At 38.1% G+C, this 19,984-nt stretch overlaps 1 protein-coding gene across 3 annotated transcripts in view; it reads left to right on the forward strand.

The window, feature by feature from the left end:
• The first annotated feature begins 17,179 nt into the window (after positions 1 to 17,179).
• The window catches only part of LOC124774886 (gamma-tubulin complex component 3-like), a 290,049-nt gene continuing 287,244 nt past the window's right edge, over positions 17,180 to 19,984 (forward strand). For 2 of the 3 annotated variants that reach the window (XM_047249540.1, XM_047249538.1), the window contains exon 1: positions 17,180 to 17,388. In XM_047249540.1, coding sequence (XP_047105496.1) covers positions 17,262 to 17,388 — 127 coding nt within the window. In that variant the 5' untranslated portion in view covers positions 17,180 to 17,261. The remainder of the gene's footprint in view (positions 17,389 to 19,984) is intronic. The other variant, XM_047249539.1, reaches the window with a different exon arrangement.

Raw genomic sequence — 19,984 nt, forward strand, 5'->3', positions numbered from 1 at the left:
ACAAGTGTAATGTAGGCTGTCTCTTTAGTGAGTTTGGCGCATCTTCTAAGTGTTCTGACAACAAAGCGCAGTCTTTGTTTCACCTGCCCCACAATATTATCTATGTGGTTTTTCCAATTTAAGTTGCTTGTAATTGTAATTCCCAGTCGAATTGGCAGCCCTTAGATTTGTGTGATTTATCGTACACCCAAAATTTATCGAATTTCTTTTAGGACCCATGTGGATGACCTCGCACTTTTCTTTGTTTAGTGCCACATTTCACACCATACAGAAATTCTCTTTAGATCACTTTGTAATTGAATTGATCGTCTGATGATTTTACTAGATGTTGATTGTTAGCTGTGCATGCCATATGCCACAGTGAATATACCGAAATGAAACTCAGTGAAATACAAGTTATTAATTTATTGAATATTCATTTTTACTTACAGATTTTCGCATTAAATGTTGAAAGTGTCCCCCTCGTTGTTGAATACACAATTCAGTTCGTCTAATTGGGTTCCAGACACAACCTATAATATTTCTTCTGTAATAGAAGCAGTGAAAGTGGATATTATAGTTTTCAATTCATCGATGGATTTTGAATGGTTTTTATAGACAGTTGCTTTCGCTGCACCCCAGAAGGAAAAGTCAGGTGGTGTTAGGTCAGGCCATCATGGAGGCCAAAGTCCCTGTGAAATTATGTGATCACCAAAAACATCAGCAAGCCGTGACATTGAAACGCGAGCAGTATGCACAGTTGCACCATCGTGTTGAAAATAACTGTACAGTATTTCACTTAACACAAGTTCTCCTATGAATGGTTACAGAATATCACTGCAGTTTCGTTGAAAAAAATGGGACCCACAATCATACGGCATGCACGGCTAACAATCATACAAAACTGCGGAGAGACTTTTTGAACACCCCATACATTTAAAGAGTGGGTTTTATACATACCAGTGTTTAATATTTTATTATATAATGGACTGCAGTATGGCTCCAACATGATGTGAACAAAGTACTGAGTAGGATCAGATTGATTAGTAACACGAATTCATTTGCATGTTTCAGGCATTTTTAATTTTTGATAATAAATGGACTGAAACCCTCAGATATTGCAACAGTGGCAAAATGCATTTCATGTGAAGTATACTTCAAGTAACATATTAGAGTTTTTTGCTTAAATATATATTTGTGGTAGGCTTATACATTGTTCAATAGCTCTGTGGAGTGTGTGTGAAACAATTTAGGGAGCAGCGATGGCCAATATTTATGTGATATGTGATTCCACTAGCTAAGCCCAGTGACAAATAAGGCACTTGAGCTATTAAGAGCCAAATAAAAACTGTAAAGAAAACCTATAAATCTTGCATGGAACATTATTGGGGGAGATGTATCTGTAGCAAAAAAATTTGCACTGGACTGGCAACTAAACTTACCTTAAACAAACCAATTTTTCATGGGATGTGATGGTAGCCTATGACAATTGATCCTTTTAGTACTTCTGGGTGTAATTTTAAATAAAAAAGGAGAAAATTTTTTGCTACAGAATTCTAAAATATTTGTAAAATGCAGATTCATCTTCCATGGTGTCACTGAGTGAGTGAAATTTCCCTTCTGTACCATGTAATGACGTCATTTTTTGGACTTGCACTCTTCTTTGTGTTGTTTCGCACTTTGGAGTTTCTCCTGTAATATAAAATCAATCCCCGTACTCTGCAAACCATGTGAGTCTGATAAATGTTATTTTCATTTAAATGTGGACTACAAGTTGATGCGTGCACTTTCAGCAAAAAAATGGTTAAGAATCACCTTGTGAAGACAGAAAATCCCACGAGAAAACCGTTGAGGAAAGCTGTGCGAGCTGAGGTCACATGACCTGAATTGACTTGATGTGATGGACAGTGTGAATACACCCTGATGTGAGAGTGCCATGACTTCACAGCATCTTGACAGCCAGTGTGAATTGGCCTTTAGTCTGGCTCCTCTGTAGTCACCTGTCTGGTATGGTTTGACCTGTCCAGTATAGTCCACTGTGTCCTCAGAGCACACAAGCCTCACCATCATATCAATATCACATACTCACAGCTTTTTGTTTTGCTTTTTTAATTTTTCAAATTTTTCTCTATTAATTATTTTTATAGTGCCATCTTTTTATCTTGTTTCACTTTTAAAAATGTTGTTTGATTTTTACCATTTTATCGTTTTTATAATTTTTTGTTCTATGGTTACACACATTATATTCACACACATATGAGACTGTCTACACAAACACATGAAAAATAACCGTAAATACTTAATGCAGTGCACAAAACAATAATAAACATAAACACTATGCCAAACAAAATGATATGATATGACAATATTATGCAGATAAATTTAAAAGGTGAATAATTCATGTGACAAAATAACAGATTATTGGACGGTATACCTCTTGTTATTACATCTGGCCTTAAAAGTCTTGACATTGCTCATTTAAAGTGTGCAATAATAGAAATTGTAAACCACAAAATCACCACTAGAAAAAGTCATGTGCATAATTTAGGTGGGAAATGTTGCAGTAACTAATTCAAATTAAGTATGAATATGACTGGTTGAAATAAGCAGAACTGTGAAACAATGTGTCCACAGCAAAATAGTATCAACTTTTCTGTCTTGTACGAAAATTGACAACTTAAGCTTGTTTTGTTTTGTACAAAATGTATTTTCTACAAGGTAGCGTAATAGTTTTTGACAAAAACGCAGTAAAACTTACTCTACTGCTTATAAATAAGTTGACCTTTGCCTGACAATTATTTTTATAGCAATTTTGGTCTTAGTAAGATTTCCTGTATAGTCACTGATAAGCTTTAAATGCACGATCGAACTTTATATAATTTTGTACAGGGCTGGGCATAACTCCAACTTGGTGTATGCATTGTTTTGCTTCCCCTGAGATTTTTTGATGATTTGGAGCCACTGGCAAATAAAATATTTATCATATAAACAGTGAAAAGATAATCAAGTATAATAACCAGTTGTTTAATTACATCAAAATGCAGCACTTAAAATGCAATGTATTTCTACAAAACATATTTTCATATGTAAATGAGTGATTATTTACATGTAAGACCCGAATGACAAAATACTTTTACAAACGCTTCTTATAATTACCATAAGAATATATTTTTAGTACCATCTGTATCACTTTACACTGTCTAAGGACGTGTGATTCGCTTAAAACCGGATGTTATGTACACCTTATGTGCAGCTTGAGAGTGTTATATTGTGGCAATGCATTAAGCGCTCACAAAATAGGACGACCATTAATTACATGTATTTGTCTACTTCTTACACAATTAAAAATCGAACAAAAAGTGTGTTTTTTGCAAGTAAATTCGGAATGAAGCTAGATTTTTGAAAGCAAGTTTTAAATTATACCATAAGATAGTATTTTTTAATTTATTTGATTCGCTTTAAACCGTTTCCATGCATTCAGTTAATGTAAGAATACGTTCTGTGTGCTACAGGTAGTTTCACTTTAAACCATCATATCTCGACCATAGGTGAACATTATTGGAGAAAAAACTTCGTTTTGACTTTATCCATTTACAGTCATTAACGTTTAATGGTTCAAATGGCTCTGAGCACTATGGGACTTAACTTCTAAGATCATGAGTCTCCTGGAACTTAGAACTACTTAAACCTAACTAACCTAAGGCCATCACACACATCCATGCCCGAGGCAGGATTCGAACCTGCCACCGTACCGGTCACGTGGTTCCAGACTGTAGCACCTAGAGCCGCTCGGCCACTGCGACCGGCATTAATGTTTATATCAACATTGCTTTTAACAATGTATTGGGCATAGCGGCGAAATTAAACGGTTCCATCTAAATCATATGTAAACGCTATCTTAAAAAAATCGCTTAGTATGACATCGCTTATTGCATCTTATCTCATAAAACGAGTTTTCGGAGAAATAAATCGGTTGTAGGGTGCAATGTTTATTTTCGTTTGTTACATATTTGGGGATTACTATTACACCATTCATCACAAGAATAAACCAGATGTAAACATTACGCCATGTATTCTTCCGTGTTTGCTTGAATCTCATTGGATTTCGTTTCACATGGAGCGCTAGTCAAGCTATGACCAGTACTGTTAAGTACGATCATAAGGATACGTTTTATGATATAAGGATACTTTTATGCTGTGTTACACGAACATAGACTGTGAGATAATGTGGCACAATAGCTTTACTGGCCCATTAAACTTGGACAGCACTGGCCAGCCAGTGGTCCAACTAACTTGGAATGGTGTGAGCAGTTGCAGTTCAGATGTTAAAAGAGACGAGCAAAGAAACATAGCTTTGAATGTCATTGACTGCCATGATGAAATGTGTTGCTATGCCAAATTTAAATTACGAATATTACTTCTGAAGCCAAATTGATATTTTGCATCAGATGTCTTCTTTTGAACATGTAGAATTAAGTTACTTGATAAAATGTCAATTTATGACTGATCTGGACTGATAACAGGCATGAGCCATATATGGCTCATGTGGCCCAACAACAAAATTTTAACACAACTATAATCTGCGGCCACATGAGCCACATGTGGCTCACACGATTTAAAACCACAATAGGTATAAAAAATCGTTTTCAAGAAATGATTCAAACACATAGTTTATTTGACTATATTAGCTACATATAATATTATTTACAATTTTTTACTTGGTTTGACAATAACGTTGATGAGATAAAGATCTTAGAATATTCTACTTCTTCAACACAACATTGTAAACGTCAATAAAACACTTGTTGCACATAAAACTGTCACGTTTATTGCATTTACTGCACACCTCTTCACTTTCTATCTTGTGTCCTTTGCAGGCACTTATAACAGCTCGAACATCTTCTTCAACTTCTGTGTTTTCGCCCCTCTACTGTTACAAGGCGATGTTCATGGAACGGTTGTAGTGTTTCTCATGGTTGTGGGTCATCCCTATGTGTGGTATAAATCACGAAATCATCTTTCCATTTGATCATGGAGATTTTTTGTTGCTCTGTGAACATACTGTTGGCCCTTTTTTCAGTTTTTCAGATATTACAGTTTGTGGGTTACCTTTTCTGTTGCTCCTAAGAGTGCCAACAAGGTGGGTAGAGGCATTTATTAGTTGTGCAGCCAATGATACACTACTGTACCAATTGTCACAATGCAGTGTCCTCCCATTGTGCAACAAAGGGTCAAGTAACTCCGTAAGTACTTTTTGTGGAACACAAACACCTGTAGTTGCTTCCTTATGAGCATAGACTCTGAGGTTCCATTAGAGCCAGATGGAAGGCAAAGTTTGAAGACCTTTACCCATACCTATGACTTTTCTTGGATACATATTGCTAAAATGACAGATGCCCTCTAAATGAGATAATTGTCTCATCAATACAAATTTCCTCTTGAGGATAAATCGTGTCCTTGAATATTGGTACTATCAGGTCTAAGAGAGGTTGGACTTTGCGGAGTCTATCCCCCTCAAGTCTAGTTTCATTATTAGAAGCATGAAATAATCTGAGGAGTATTTCGTACCAATTACGTGACATAATGGAGCTAACCTTGCTCCAATAGCAAGCTAAATTTGGCATTTTTACCAAGCCCATCAACATTATAATGCCACAAAAACGTTTCATGTCTGCTATATTTGTTTCTTTCCATTTCGTTAGCCTGGAACTGCGACTAAGTTGTTGAGAATAAATATTTTGTTTTGCATATCGATTTGTTTCAGCCACAAGAAACTCAAACACGTCATTATCAATGAAATGAAAATAGGCTTCTTCTGGTGAACAATTTCTCAACACATCCAAAACATCATTTGATAAAGGAGGGGAAAAGCACTAGGATATATCTTTGGCTCCTCAGTAGCATCTGCTCATATTAGTGATATTCCCATCTGGCATTTCATCAGAGTCATTTTCGGAATTGTAGCTGTCATGTATAACACGTCTGCAGCTCGTGGTCCTGCAGTAGCATTCTCGCTTCCTGCGCACGGGGTCCTGGGTTCGATTCCCGGCGGGGTCAGGGATTTTTCTTGCCTCGTGATGACTGGGTGTTCTTGTGTCATCTTCATCATCATCACTCATCCTCATTACGGTCGGAGGAAGAAAACGGCATATCACCTCCACTAGGACCTTCCCTAGTAAGGCGGTGCGGGTCTCCCGCACCGTTCCCCTACGCTCTGTAAAGAAGCATGGGACTTCATTTCCATTTTACATGTATAACACTCACATCCACATCATTTTGCAACAGTGCATGTTTTGAATAATTATGGTCTGTAGAGTGGGAAGGGTCTTGTGGGCCTAATGTATTTTGTGGAGAGATAGGATGAAAAGGAAAGTGTTATCTAGATTAGAGGTATCACAGATATTCAATTCCTCAAAGTCATTCTCTTTGAAATCACGTTCAATAAACTTCTGTTAATTTGTACGGTCTGTAACACAATGTTTATTATCAGGCTCATAATCAGAGTCGCTGTCTGTCTTATCAAAAATTTCACTTTCACAACTAGGTAAGCTATCTTGCGTAGCCTCACTCACTAGCTTTAAAGTTCTTCAAAGGTTTGTCTTCTTTTGGCCATAATAACAAACTAGGAAACTAATAAAATACATAAATGCAACCTGAACTAGCATACACAACCAATCAGCAAAGCTAACAAAGTACTACCATAGCTGAGTCGTTGTTAAGTATATCTCTGACAGTTGCAGTTAGGTATCACCATGGCTACCAACTGCAAAAATACACTCCTGGAAATTGAAATAAGAACACCGTGAATTCATTGTCCCAGGAAGGGGAAACTTTATTGACACATTCCTGGGGTCAGATACATCACATGATCACACTGACAGAACCACAGGCACATAGACAGAGGCAACAGAGCATGCACAATGTCGGCACTAGTACAGTGTATATCCACCTTTCACAGCAATGCAGGCTGCTATTCTCCCATGGAGACGATCGTAGAGATGCTGGATGTAGTCCTGTGGAACGGCTTGCCATGCCACTTCCACCTGGCGCCTCAGTTGGACCAGCGTTCGTGCTGGACGTGCAGACCGCGTGAGACAACGCTTCATCCAGTCCCAAACATGCTCAATGGGGGACAGATCCGGAGATCTTGCTGGCCAGGGTAGTTGACTTACACCTTCTAGAGCACGTTGGGTGGCACGGGATACATGCGGACGTGCATTGTCCTGTTGGAACAGCAAGTTCCCTTGCCGGTCTAGGAATGGTAGAACGATGGGTTCGATGACGGTTTGGATGTACCGTGCACTATTCAGTGTCCCCTCGACGATCACCAGTGGTGTACGGCCAGTGTAGGAGATCGCTCCCCACACCATGATGCCGGGTGTTGGCCCTGTGTGCCTCGGTCGTATGCAGTCCTGATTGTGGCGCTCACCTGCACGGCGCCAAACACGCATACGACCATCATTGGCACCAAGGCGTGCATCCGTGCGTCGCTGCGGTCCGGTCCCAGGTCGACGGGGGGCACGTGCACCTTCCGCCGACCACTGGCGACAACAACGATGTACTGTGGAGACCTCACGCCCCATGTGTTGAGCAATTCGGCGGTACGTCCACCCGGCCTCCCGCATGCCCACTATACGCCCTCGCTCAAAGTCCGCCAACTGCACATACGGTTCACGTCCACGCTGTCGCGGCATGCTACCAGTGTTAAAGACTGCGATGGAGCTCCATATGCCACGGCAAACTGGCTGACACTGACGGCGGCGGTGCACAAATGCTGCGCAGCTAGCGCCATTCGACGGCCAACACCGCGGTTCCTGGTGTGTCCGCTGTGCCGTGGGTGTGATCATTGCTTGTAGAGCCCTCTCACAGTGTCCGGAGCAAGTATGGTGGGTCTGACACACCGGTGTCAACGTGTTCTTTTTTCCATTTCCAGGAGTGTATTTAGTGCTGCGAACATGAGAGTGTTCAGTGGAGCCACCACTTTTAAACCCGTAGTTGAAACGCATTATCAGTGAGCCCTATGAGGCTCATGAGTCCTCTAAACACAACTTCGCATGTGAGCCAGTTATGGCTCACACTGCCCACAGGACAACATATACATGAAACAAATATGGCTCATGTGGCGTCACAACCTGTGTAACTGTGAGCCACTCGTTCCCACCTGATATAGTATTCTAATTACAAATAAGAGTGGTGAAAATTTCTAACTTAAACATAGGCTAATTTTTCTGAGCGAGCTGTGTGCAATGCGGAAGCATACTACAGGGATTTCACAGTAGTGTTGATTTCAGTCAGTGGTCTTTCTAAGATACTTATCTACCTGTGTGGTATAAAACGATGGACACAGTCCAAATAAAGAAGATTTTGTTTCTCATTTTAGCCTTAAAAATTAAATTGTTATGTTTTCTTAATTTAAGAACTTTTATAATGTCTTTCACAAAACATTGATAGTTAAGAATTTCTGTTTGAAATTAAAAAAGAAGTTTTGCGTCCAATATGTAGTTAGAAACAAGAAGGCGTGCATTATTCACGAAAAACAGTGATGAGTTTTATAATTACTAGATGCAGGTATTCAAAACTGAACGAGAAAAAAATGACTGTAAGTAGATTTGAACCAAATCATCATTAAGTGCATATGGTTACTATTCTAATACGTACAGACTGTGCAACCTCTTTTATTTGCTGATCTCATTTTGTTCGTTATTGTTTGTTGCATTTATTCGGAGCGGACGTCCCATAACACATGTTCAAGTTCATCATTGATCTATTCACTCAGTTATTTTATTACAGGGGCAGCTAACCCTCTGACCAAACAATGTGGATGTATGTATCAACTGTATTGCATACAGTGGCTGGGAAAACTTCAAAGCCGATTAACTCCGTAAATTTATGAAAACACTTTAAGAACAGCCTATTTCTCAGCAATTTTTAACTGTATTCCACACAGGTGTTTCACTGCAGAACAGAAAACAAACTGAACCATTTTCATATTCACATTACCAGCACGACAATCAGAGCATAAAGCAGAAGAAACTGTGACTGCACACGATTTTTTAAATAAAAACTACTTAGCTAAAGCGCGATTAAGAAAAACGATGATGACTCTTAATACATTTGAATATCATAGAATTTCATTTAACGTAACTTAGTGATAATATATCTAGTACACAAGTAGAACCTACTTCCAAGGGCGTAACAACACCAGTGTACGTGTGCTATGGCTTCTGACAAATCTTCTCGTATGTGTTTGTTTACATCATGTTTATTCTTATGATGAACGGATTATAACAACGTCACACTACTTTTAAACTCTTGTTTTCTGTAGATTGTTGGTTTCAAATTAGTGTGTCTGTGTCAGACAGACAATGCAAGCATCTCTTTAAATACGTCGTAAAAAGGAGGGAAGTATTTAATGTTGAAGAAAAGTTACACATAATACAGCAAATAAAAAATGTGGAGATAAACGTTAGCATCGCGGTGTTGGTTGTGCCACACTCAACAATTTCTACAATGAAGGAGGCGATATAATCTGAACACAAAGATATTGAAGAAGCTCTACTTACAATGTTTAAGTGAGAAAGATCAAATAATGTCCCACCGATCGATGGACCTAGTCTTCAAGTGAAAGCCAATAAATTTGCATGTCTGTTGGGAAACCCAAACTTAAATTACTCTTCATCTTAGATAAAATGTTTCTGAGTTCTCTATAATATTACTGCCAGGAAAATTTTTGGTGAGGCTGCTGGTGTACTTGATGGCGTAACAGACTTTGCTTTGCTTTGTGTGAAGGTTACAAGCCAGATGATATATTCACTGGAGATGAAACATGCTTGCTTTACAACATGCCTCTAAATAAGACTCTGAAATTTAAAGGTGAACAGTGTTTGGGTGGGAAAATGTCTAAGGAAAGAATCACTGTTATAGGTGATGCAAACATGGCAGGGTCATATAAAGAAAAGCTTTTGGTGATCGGAAAATCGAGAAAACTTAGATATTTTAGTAACATTTAGTCCCTACCTGTAGTTGATGAAAACAATGCAAAATCTTGGATGACGTCTGACTTTTTGAAAAGTGATTGAGTAACCAGACTCACAACTGAACGCAAAGAAACTAGAAATAGTTCTCCAGGTCGATAACTGTCCCCCCCTCATCCAGTAGTCGACAATTTACATTGTATACAGTTAGTAGTTTTATCATCGAACGTCACTTCAGTTCTGCAAACTATAGACCAGGGAGTTATAAAATTCTGAAAATACAGTACAGGACACTATAGGTTATGAAAATGTTATAGAGAATCGAAGAAGGTAAAGAATCAGTTCTCAACGTTCTTGATGTAATTTTAATGATATCGGTAATGTGGGAAAATGTCACCGAGAATACAGTTATCAGTTGTTTTAAACATGCAGGTTTCAGAGGTCGTTCTTCTCCACCCAACAGTGAGGGCGCCACGTTCTCAGCAACAGCTGATGGTGCTGATGATAAAGATGACGATGATGTAACTCTGATGGAATTAGTGCAAGAACTTTGTTCATGTTTGTCAACTTGTGAAATAGAAGACTTCACCTAGGTAAACAGCAGTCTTATTGTGTATGCCTCAGCAAGTGAAGAATAAATTGTAACTGACATCCATAGCCAACACATGACTGGTGAAGATGAAAATGAACAAGAAGAACAGTTACTTGTGCCATTACTTAAAGAAGTTCTCAGTGCAGTGAAAACATTACAAAAATTTCTTATTTTCAAAGACGAGTCTAACACAAATGACAATATCCATGTTTGAAAACGAATGCATTGTGAATGTGTATGCATTTCTTAAACGCAAAAAGGAAAGAAAGATAAATGATTATCTAACTAGGACGGTGTATTGTAGTATGTGTTATAGTACAGCATTTTAAAATTAATACAACTGGTTAAAAAACTAAACAACACTTTCCTTGTCTGTGATTGTAGAAAGCTAGAAAATTAAATTCCAATATGTTTTTATTTCAGTGCACAGAAGCAAAATAATAGTGTATTCGTTCTTGATGTTTTATGGTTATCTGTGTTGGATATTTTCGATGTGTTATATACAGTGCATCACAAACGTGCATCATTTTAAAGAGAAAAGTAGGAGAAAATGTAGGTCTTTGTGTCATTGTTTTTATAGAATACTGCTTCCTATTTTGGTACTGTCGATTAATTTTCACAATGCAGTTACTGGAACAAAGTTGTGTCATAAAGTGTTATAACGCACTTACAGAAAGTTACAAACATGCTCAACATTCTCTCTCATTCATTATCAAAGACAGCATTTGACTTTATTGAGCAATTTACATTCCTGCTGCTTCTGTTTTCTCTTATTCGACGTTTTTACATTTTGGTGGCAAGTTACTGTTGTATATACTGCATAAAATAAGAAAAATTCCTCGTCATTCCCTCTCCACAAATACTCTGTTGGAAATACTATAGGTGTACTATATTTTTGCTATGTTTTAAAGTTTTAATTCTATGACACCCTAAAATTCACAGATATGAAACTTTTACCGAAAAAAGAGGCAAACACCTTGTTTGTTCCACTATCAGCTGTAACGAATATAAACTGTCAGTGACTTTGAGATTGTTATAACCAGTTTCCATTGTATCTGTCTTAGTTCGAAGTTTGTACTGATACATACAATTTTAAAGTATAAAAATGGTGCACTTCAAAAACCTACCAAAAAAGTGTGTTTTTCCTTGCACATAAAATTCAAACGAAGCAAGATTTTTTCAGATGGTTAAAACATGTCTTACACCAAAATACGATACACCAGTGGACCGAATTTGAATCATCAGTCGTGCTCCAATCTGGAGGATGACTGTTTTCACATGTAATATCTGAATGGTGCATATACAAATAGTGCCATTAACTGAGCATTAATTTGAGCCCAATTAAAATCTTATGCAAAACGAATTAATCGATTCGCACAAGCTGCCTTGCCACCATCTTCAGTTTGTCATTCAAATATTTCTTAATATATCGTAACATAGCTACAATAAAACAGTTGCTCGAATGGCTATGTGAATGGCTGCTGCTCCAGGCTAAATCAGAAACTCTTTACCCTCTGTTCATCTCAAATAGTAACTGAGCATCAAACCCTGCTCCCCACCTGCCCCAAACTGCAATTCTGCACATGGACTTTTCATATGTATTTGTTACACAGTATATAAATAAACATACTAAAAAGAATGTAATACATATCATATACAGGGTGTCCCAGCTATCTTGTCCACCTAAAATATCTCTGGAACAATAACGGCTATTGGAAAACGACTTTCACCGGTATCAATGTAGGGCTGAGGCCCATGAATGCACATATTTGGAAACATTCTAAAACGAAAGCATATGTGTTTTTTAAGACAAACTTATGTTTTTTTAAATGGACTTCCTATATTTTTTCTTCAGCAATCCATAGCATGACAAAGCACATACACAATGGCGTAGGTTGCATCGCAATATTCCCATTACATCCCGAGATATTAAGACGCGAAGTTGACGCTTGAAACACCCGACATGCGCTGCTAGCGCACGTCCTGAGGCTCAGGCGTGAACCCCATGCCGCCCGTAATCGCGCAGCAGACCGTATTATTCGTTTCGGACCTCTTGATAAGTATGGAAGTGTGATTACGCATGTCAATCACATCGCGATTACGGGCAGCATGGGGTTCACGCCTGAGCCGCAGGACGTGCGCTAGCAGCGCAAGTCGGGTGTTTCAAGCGTCAACTTCGCGTCTTAATATCTCGGGATGTAATGGGAACATTGCGATGCAATCAACGCCATTGTGTATGTACTTTGTCATGCTATGGATTGCTGAAGAAAAAATATAGGAGGTCCATTAAAAAAAACATAAGTTTGTGTTAAAAAACACATATGCTTTCGTTTTAGAATGTTTCCAAATATATACATTCATGGGCCCCAGCCCTACATTGATACCGGTGAAAGTCGTTTTCCAATAACTGTTATTGTTCCAGAGATATTTTGGGTGGACAAGATAGCTGGGGCACCCTGTATATATATACACCATATGGTTCTACAGTAGGAATACAAAAACACCTGCGTATTTGAATGCAACACTGTGTAAAAGTTTCAAAGGAATCAGTGAAGAAATTTCTGTGATTTAAGATCCTGAACAAAGGATATATTTTGTTAGCAACTTTATATATATATCGTTAATCTATGAAAGTTCTTCACCAATTGCTTTAGACTTTCGGCAGAACATCAAAAGTCTAAAGCAATTGGTGAAGAACTTTCATAGATTAACGATTTTATACCAATGAACATTTACATATATATAAACAAATTGCAAATATTGTTTTGCTGAACACACACATCTGAACCATATCGGTCAAGACCAACATCGATATCATGGCGCAACATCATCTACTGATTAAATGTGCCTTTGCTCTTGTTCTTGCTATAAACTGAGGTTAATAGATCAGTGTCATTTAAGAAAACTGCATGTATGCATCAAAGATGTATGCATGAGCAGTACTATCAAATTAATGAGTTTGCAAGAGGTCATTTATAGGCATGAGAGAATGTGATGCATCCATCCAAGAAATTTTTACCCTTGTGGGATAAACGTTTTGGCAGTGCAACGAGTGTGTGCAGAATGATTTATGGAAGGCTGTAGAAAGCGACAAGATAGGTCAGGCTGCAGCACTCAGGCCACTCTCCATCAAGATCAGCAGCTCATCCAAATGGATCTGCATCCTCAGCTCTAGCACAACCGTGGAACAGCGTAACACATCATACACTATTGGGGGACAGTCTGTCGCAATTTATTATGGCATTGGTTACATGCACCTGGTCCACTATTCTGCTTATCTTTGGCGAATGGGCAGAAAAATGCTAGATGACAATGCTGTATGGAATGACATCACTGGGGACAGAAACGGTATCAGACAGTGTTTTCAGATGAATACAGGTTCTGTTTGTTTGAAAATGATGGCTGCATTTTGGTTCGCCAAGGACTGGGGGAGTGGCATTACAGTGACCGCATTCGCAAAAGACATACAGCGCCAGCTCAAGGCCTTGTGGTATGGGGTGCTACTGGGTACAGCTACATATCACAGTTGGTGTTTGTCCAAGTCACTGTGAGCAGTCTGACCTGTGTGAATGACATCCTGCGACTCATAGCCATATCCTTTCTGCACAACACCTCAGAAGTCATTTTTCAGCAAGACAATGTATGACCACATGTTGCTTTATGAATACATGCCTTCTTGATATCACAGCATGTCGGCCTATTGCCGTGGCCCACCAGATAACTAGACTTGTTGCCACTCGAATATGTGGGGGATATGATGAAACAACAGGTGCAGTCCTGTGACCACCTCAGATGAACTTTGGAACCTGGTAAATGCAGCATGGATGGCTATACCACAGGTCGCCATTTGCGTCTTATATACGTTGATGCCATCATGTATGGAACAAGTTATCGGGGCCTGTGGCGGATACAGTGCCTACTAGGCAACAGGACACATGCTCAACCAAAGTCACTGAAATGCTAATCATTTCTGCAGAACATACTGATGTACATGTCCTGTGAATATGAATGTCTTATCTCTAGTCATTCAAGGTGTTGTTTTCTTCTGAACATACATGTATTGCTAGCAAAATATTATGCTCTTTGTTAAGAATCTTAAAATCTCCAAAAGTTCTTCATGATTCCTTTGAAATTTAATGCAGCGTTGTATCCTAATATGTGATTGTTTTTATATTCGTACTATAGATCCAAATGGTTAATATATATTATATATATATATATATATAATTGTTATTTAATATGTATATTTACCATGTAACACACACACACACACACATATGCAGTTAGGTACTTCAGCAGATACATAAAAATACTTGTGAATTGGAATGCAACATTGTGTCGAAATTCTGAAGCAATTGGTGAAGAACTTTCAGAGATTAACGATTTTAGAGAAATGAACATTTACATACATATACATAAAAATGTAAATATTCGTTTGTTGAAAATCGTAAATGTCTGAAAGTTTTTCACAAATTGCTGCAAAATTATTCAAATATGTGCATGTTCTTATATACTGTGACCTATTTTGATACATCAATATATAAATAAAAATGTAACACACATAAAGGGGAAAAAATCTCAAAAAGTTCTTGACCGATTTACTTTGAATTTTTACACAATACTCTAATGAACATTTGGATAGATGTGGATTATATATTGTAATGTATTATAAAAGTTGTTAGCTAATGGGAAAGTTGTATTTACAGTTCATCAGCTGATGATTAGTATACTACTAGAGAATTTGACTATGCAATAAGAATGAACAAGTCTCAAGGTCACAGAGATGGAGGAGGGCAGATGGACAAAAGAATGGGAGAAAATGGAGATAGGAAGCAGAAAGGAGGAGATGGATAGAGGGAGAGACAGGAAGAGACAGAAAGTAAAGGAAAGGAGAAGATGGAATAGAAATGAGTATAAGGTAGGGACAGATAGAGGGGGAGAGAGAAGGGGCAGGAGGAGTTGGAGAAACAGAGTGGAGAAGAAGATGGGCAAATAAAGTGGGCAGAAGGTGATGGATAAAGAGAGGAAGGAAGGGAGAGGATATGGACAAAGAGAAGAGGAGGAGGAGATGGACTGGGATGGGAGGAAAAGGAGATAGGACATATATCCCATTCCCATACATGTTATAAACATGTGCTTTCTGTTTTCTTTCTTTTTCACTTAACCAGAATAAGCCACAGGAAGACATGCTTGGGAACAGCTAGTAGACAATAAAATTAATTTCAAACATAAACTGAAATCATACCCGTTTAACAACTCCTCTTACTCTAGAGAATAATTTTTAAGTATGTTCATGTGTCTGGGTGACGGGGAAGATGTTTTTGAAGTAGAGAACATAGTCAGGTAAACTCATTACACGTAAAAAAAAGAAATAACAGAAAAAGTAGCTTCAGACAATCATGTAAATGGGCAGGATGCTGCCAGTTTTTCACTGAGAAAAAATGTATCGTTGTAAAACAGGCTCATTACACTTCATTGATTGCATTTACGATTCCTACGGTCCCTAGAACATACGAATAATTAAACTATCCCAAGGATAATGGTGAATTTGGGTAGTACAGTACATGATCGAAAATCGTGTGACACAAACTTCACAGATTTAAGACTACAGACGAGAATATTAAAATAGCCATGAAAAAAACACGTTCCTTTGTTTAATCGAGGTAAATGTAGATAGAGATCTACGAAAATATCGCTTGTATATCATATACTTCTAAAAGTAAGAATAGTCTGTTTCTTTGAAAAAAGTCTTTGGTAAATAAAATACATGGAATCGTTCAAGCTATTTTCATTTATTGGAATCATCCAATGAATCTGTTCCATAGCTTTGCATATTGACCAGGACTTTGTACAAAGAATGTCCTGGTATCTGAAGTGGGCTTGAACAAAAATAGCTTCTAAGAAATGGCTGCCCCATCTGTCTTTATCAAAGAATGTTAAATTTTAATTTCGTTGTTATTGTACGTAATAAACTACTCCTGTCTGAAATAAAATTGTCGGGGTTATGCATATGCTGCAGTATTGTGGATTTTAGTATACTTACTATATGAATCTTCGGGCGTTCATAGCGTCATTGTTAAAGACTCTTCATTTATAGAGAAAAGTTTACTCCAATGATAAGATACTTTAAAGACAGTAAATCAACAATGGCCAACTGAGCTTGTTTCTGTAGCAAAAATGTCAGTATGCATACACCTCTCAGCGATTTGTACGCATATTCTTATAACGTTTTAGTTGATTATTGGAATAAAATGGTTATTAAGCATTACAGGCAATGAAGCTGAATTTGCTGTCTGTTACTTTCGCGAAGCAAATTAAATAGCTCATAAACAGATGAAATTCCAAAGATATTAAAAAGCGCTCCAAGATAAATCTCCATTACGGGTAACTTTTGAATGTAGTCATAAGTAATAAAGACGTTTTTCCACATGCAGCGAAAATGCACATACAACTTCCTACTCCCACACCGGGCAGTCATGAGGTCTGTAGGTACACTCAAGTGGCTCAGTGTCATGCCAGTTGTTTTGACAATAAGAAATATCTTCCGTGTAAATCTTTCACTGGCCACATGCATCACTGTCTAAGGTATTACAGATCAGCAACGTTAAAGATGTTACTATCAATTAGCTTCAGTAGCTACCGCTAGGTGGATCTGCTCTCGTGCGTTGGACAGTGTCAACTGTAATGAAGGGCGGGAGGGCACGCGAACTATCAGTATGTCGTGTAAAGAATATGAAGACAATGTGTTATCGTTAGCTAAAGACTGGTGCTCAGATGTAAACAGTGAAACATTTACTTCTTTGCTTCAAGAATTGATTTTTCATCTCAGTGGAAAACATAAAGGTTTGTTGACACTTTCTTGTGTTTTTTGACATTAGAAAGCGACATTGTTGAGAATGATATGTATTTCTGAAACACATCGTGGTCATTATTTCTCAGTTCCGTTTGACCTAGTAACTGTCTTGAACTGTTTGCAGTAAATTTTACGTTAGTCATAGTATTCTCAGTGAAAATTGAAAATGATTGTTGATGCCTTGATATGGGTACTTTCCGGTGAGATTTCATTTGAATGAAACAATATGTGTCTACTGAAGAAATACGGTTGTCTAGACGATTTGTAAACTTGAATTTTTGAAATTCGCCCCTTAACATACTGAAGTGACATGTTTTATTTTTGCTTGCTTCGGTTATGTCTGTTTGTTGACAGTATTGTTCTTTTTGTAAATGACAGTAGCTGATAATAGGTAGTCAGTTTGGAGATGGGCATTGATATGATACCCATTAATTTATTGTTTGGGAACTTAATTATGCGGGACTAGTGTAGCAGGGGATACAACCCGTCGGCTTTGGACATTGACGTCACAAGTCGCCAATCGAGAAGCGATTCTTCTTAGTGTTGTAGCTCCCTTCAGTGGCTGATAAGTGTTTTTTGGCTTTTTTAAAAAAAAAATCTCACGAGATAGACTAAACAGATCCACTTTATTAAGCAATCAGTAAAAAAACGAAACTGAAACATAACAGCAAAAGCGAAAATGGTAAACTGCTATCTGGCGACTTGTGACGTCATTGTCCAAAGCCGACGGGTTGTATCCCCTGCTGCACTAGACCCAATTATGCCCATTGCAGGCAGGTTTTGCGTAACCACTGTGGAATTTTATACGATCTGACATTAAATTTGTATTCCACGGTACGTGACTTGCCCCTTGGCCAGACGTATTCAAGTTGCGCTATTGCAATTTGCGTGACTCGCAGTCAGTGTACAAACTTTATCCAGATAGCTTTAATCCAGGGCAGTGGGATATATTGCCAAGAACTGGATAGTGAGCATGAGATCAGAGCTATATGGGTTTAACTTTTTGTTTGCATATGGAGTAAGTGTCAAGTAGGCCTACGTTGTAAGTTTTAGTATAGTGGAAAACGACTTGGAGTTTATCGTTTGAAATAACTTTTGCTTTTTTAACATAAACATGTTTGAAGGGTTTAGAGTTTCTGAATCTGAATTAATGAAGGACTGGTCAAGAATGTCATATGTTACTGAGTCCATGTGTAAATTTTTAAAACCAATATTTTATTTATATTACCGTTAGTGGAATAGTGTAAGCAAATGTGTGAGACTGTAAATGCAATATTCATGCCGAAAGTGTAATTGGGACACATTTTGCTCCCTTTACACCACCATCACCCCCACCCACCTCAAATGTGCCAACAGTCAGATGTTTAGTGTAGCTTGAGTTCTAGTTCTCGAGATGACTGGGTGTTGTTGTGTTGTCTTCATCAACATCATTCATCCACATTACGGTTGGAGGAAGGCAATGGCAAACCACCTCCACTAGGACCTTGCCTAGTAAGGCGGCACGGGTCTCCTGTGTCGCTCCCCTACGCTCTGTAAAGAAGTATGGGACTCATCATCATCATGATCATCGAGTTCTAGGTGGGATTGGAAGATGACAGTTTGGTTATGAGTTGCTGAAGATAACCTATGTGAACGTGAGATAAATTTGTGGTAACAGGTCGCATGCTTAGATTCCTCCGTTCACACCATATTGAATGTACTCTGCAAGCTAAATTCAGAAAAGCTACATTAGATGCTAAACAAATTTCTGACAGGCATTTCATTGTGTTTTGTTTACCACTGTGATAGGGGCCTACATCAAATCCAAAATATGCAGGGGGGGGGGGGGGCATAACGTAACTCTTACTATATTTACTTGACCTTGGACATGCAATGGTAATAGACATATCAAGCTGTGCAGTAACATGTAAATATAAGTGTAATCGCATAATATATGTGTTAAAAATGTTCAATTTTTTTCTCAAAACTCACAGTGACATAGGCTATATGTATTTCATGCTGTGCTACTTTGCTTGCATATCACTGTCCACACTTCACCTATTCTACTTCTCCCATGAAAGGCTGATTTCTGTGATTATTTGTGTACTTGCATGTGACTGAACAAAGAGAAACGTTAGCAGCAAAAATATTTTTTAAAGCCATGTCTTTAACACAGTATACATTTTTGTCTAGTTATGAAATTTATTACAAGAGCAATTGGTATATTTTTGAAGTGTGACGTCGTACATTGTGTAGACGGCAATATAGATGCTTTTGTTTGAAAGTTTCAGTGCGTATGTTGGCTGTGTTTAGTTTATGGTATGTAAAATATGAAACTTCGTGGCAGATTAAAACTGTGTGCCCGACCGAGACTCGAACTCGGGACCTTTGCCTATAACATCTCTTTATGGTATGTAGTTTATTTCTTTTAGGTGATGGCATAGATTATGTTGTTTACTGGAACATAGCTCAAATAGAGATGTGATCCATTGAAGGGACTGATGTGTTGCATTGTGTTATGTGCTAGATCTGTGTGTGTTTTTATGCTTCTCATAACATTCTGAGATGCAGTGTAGTCCAAGGCATAGGTTGGGTAGTCATGTCTTG

The sequence above is a fragment of the Schistocerca piceifrons genome, chromosome 2 (genome assembly GCF_021461385.2).
Source record: "Schistocerca piceifrons isolate TAMUIC-IGC-003096 chromosome 2, iqSchPice1.1, whole genome shotgun sequence".
Lineage (NCBI taxonomy): Eukaryota > Metazoa > Arthropoda > Insecta > Orthoptera > Acrididae > Schistocerca > Schistocerca piceifrons.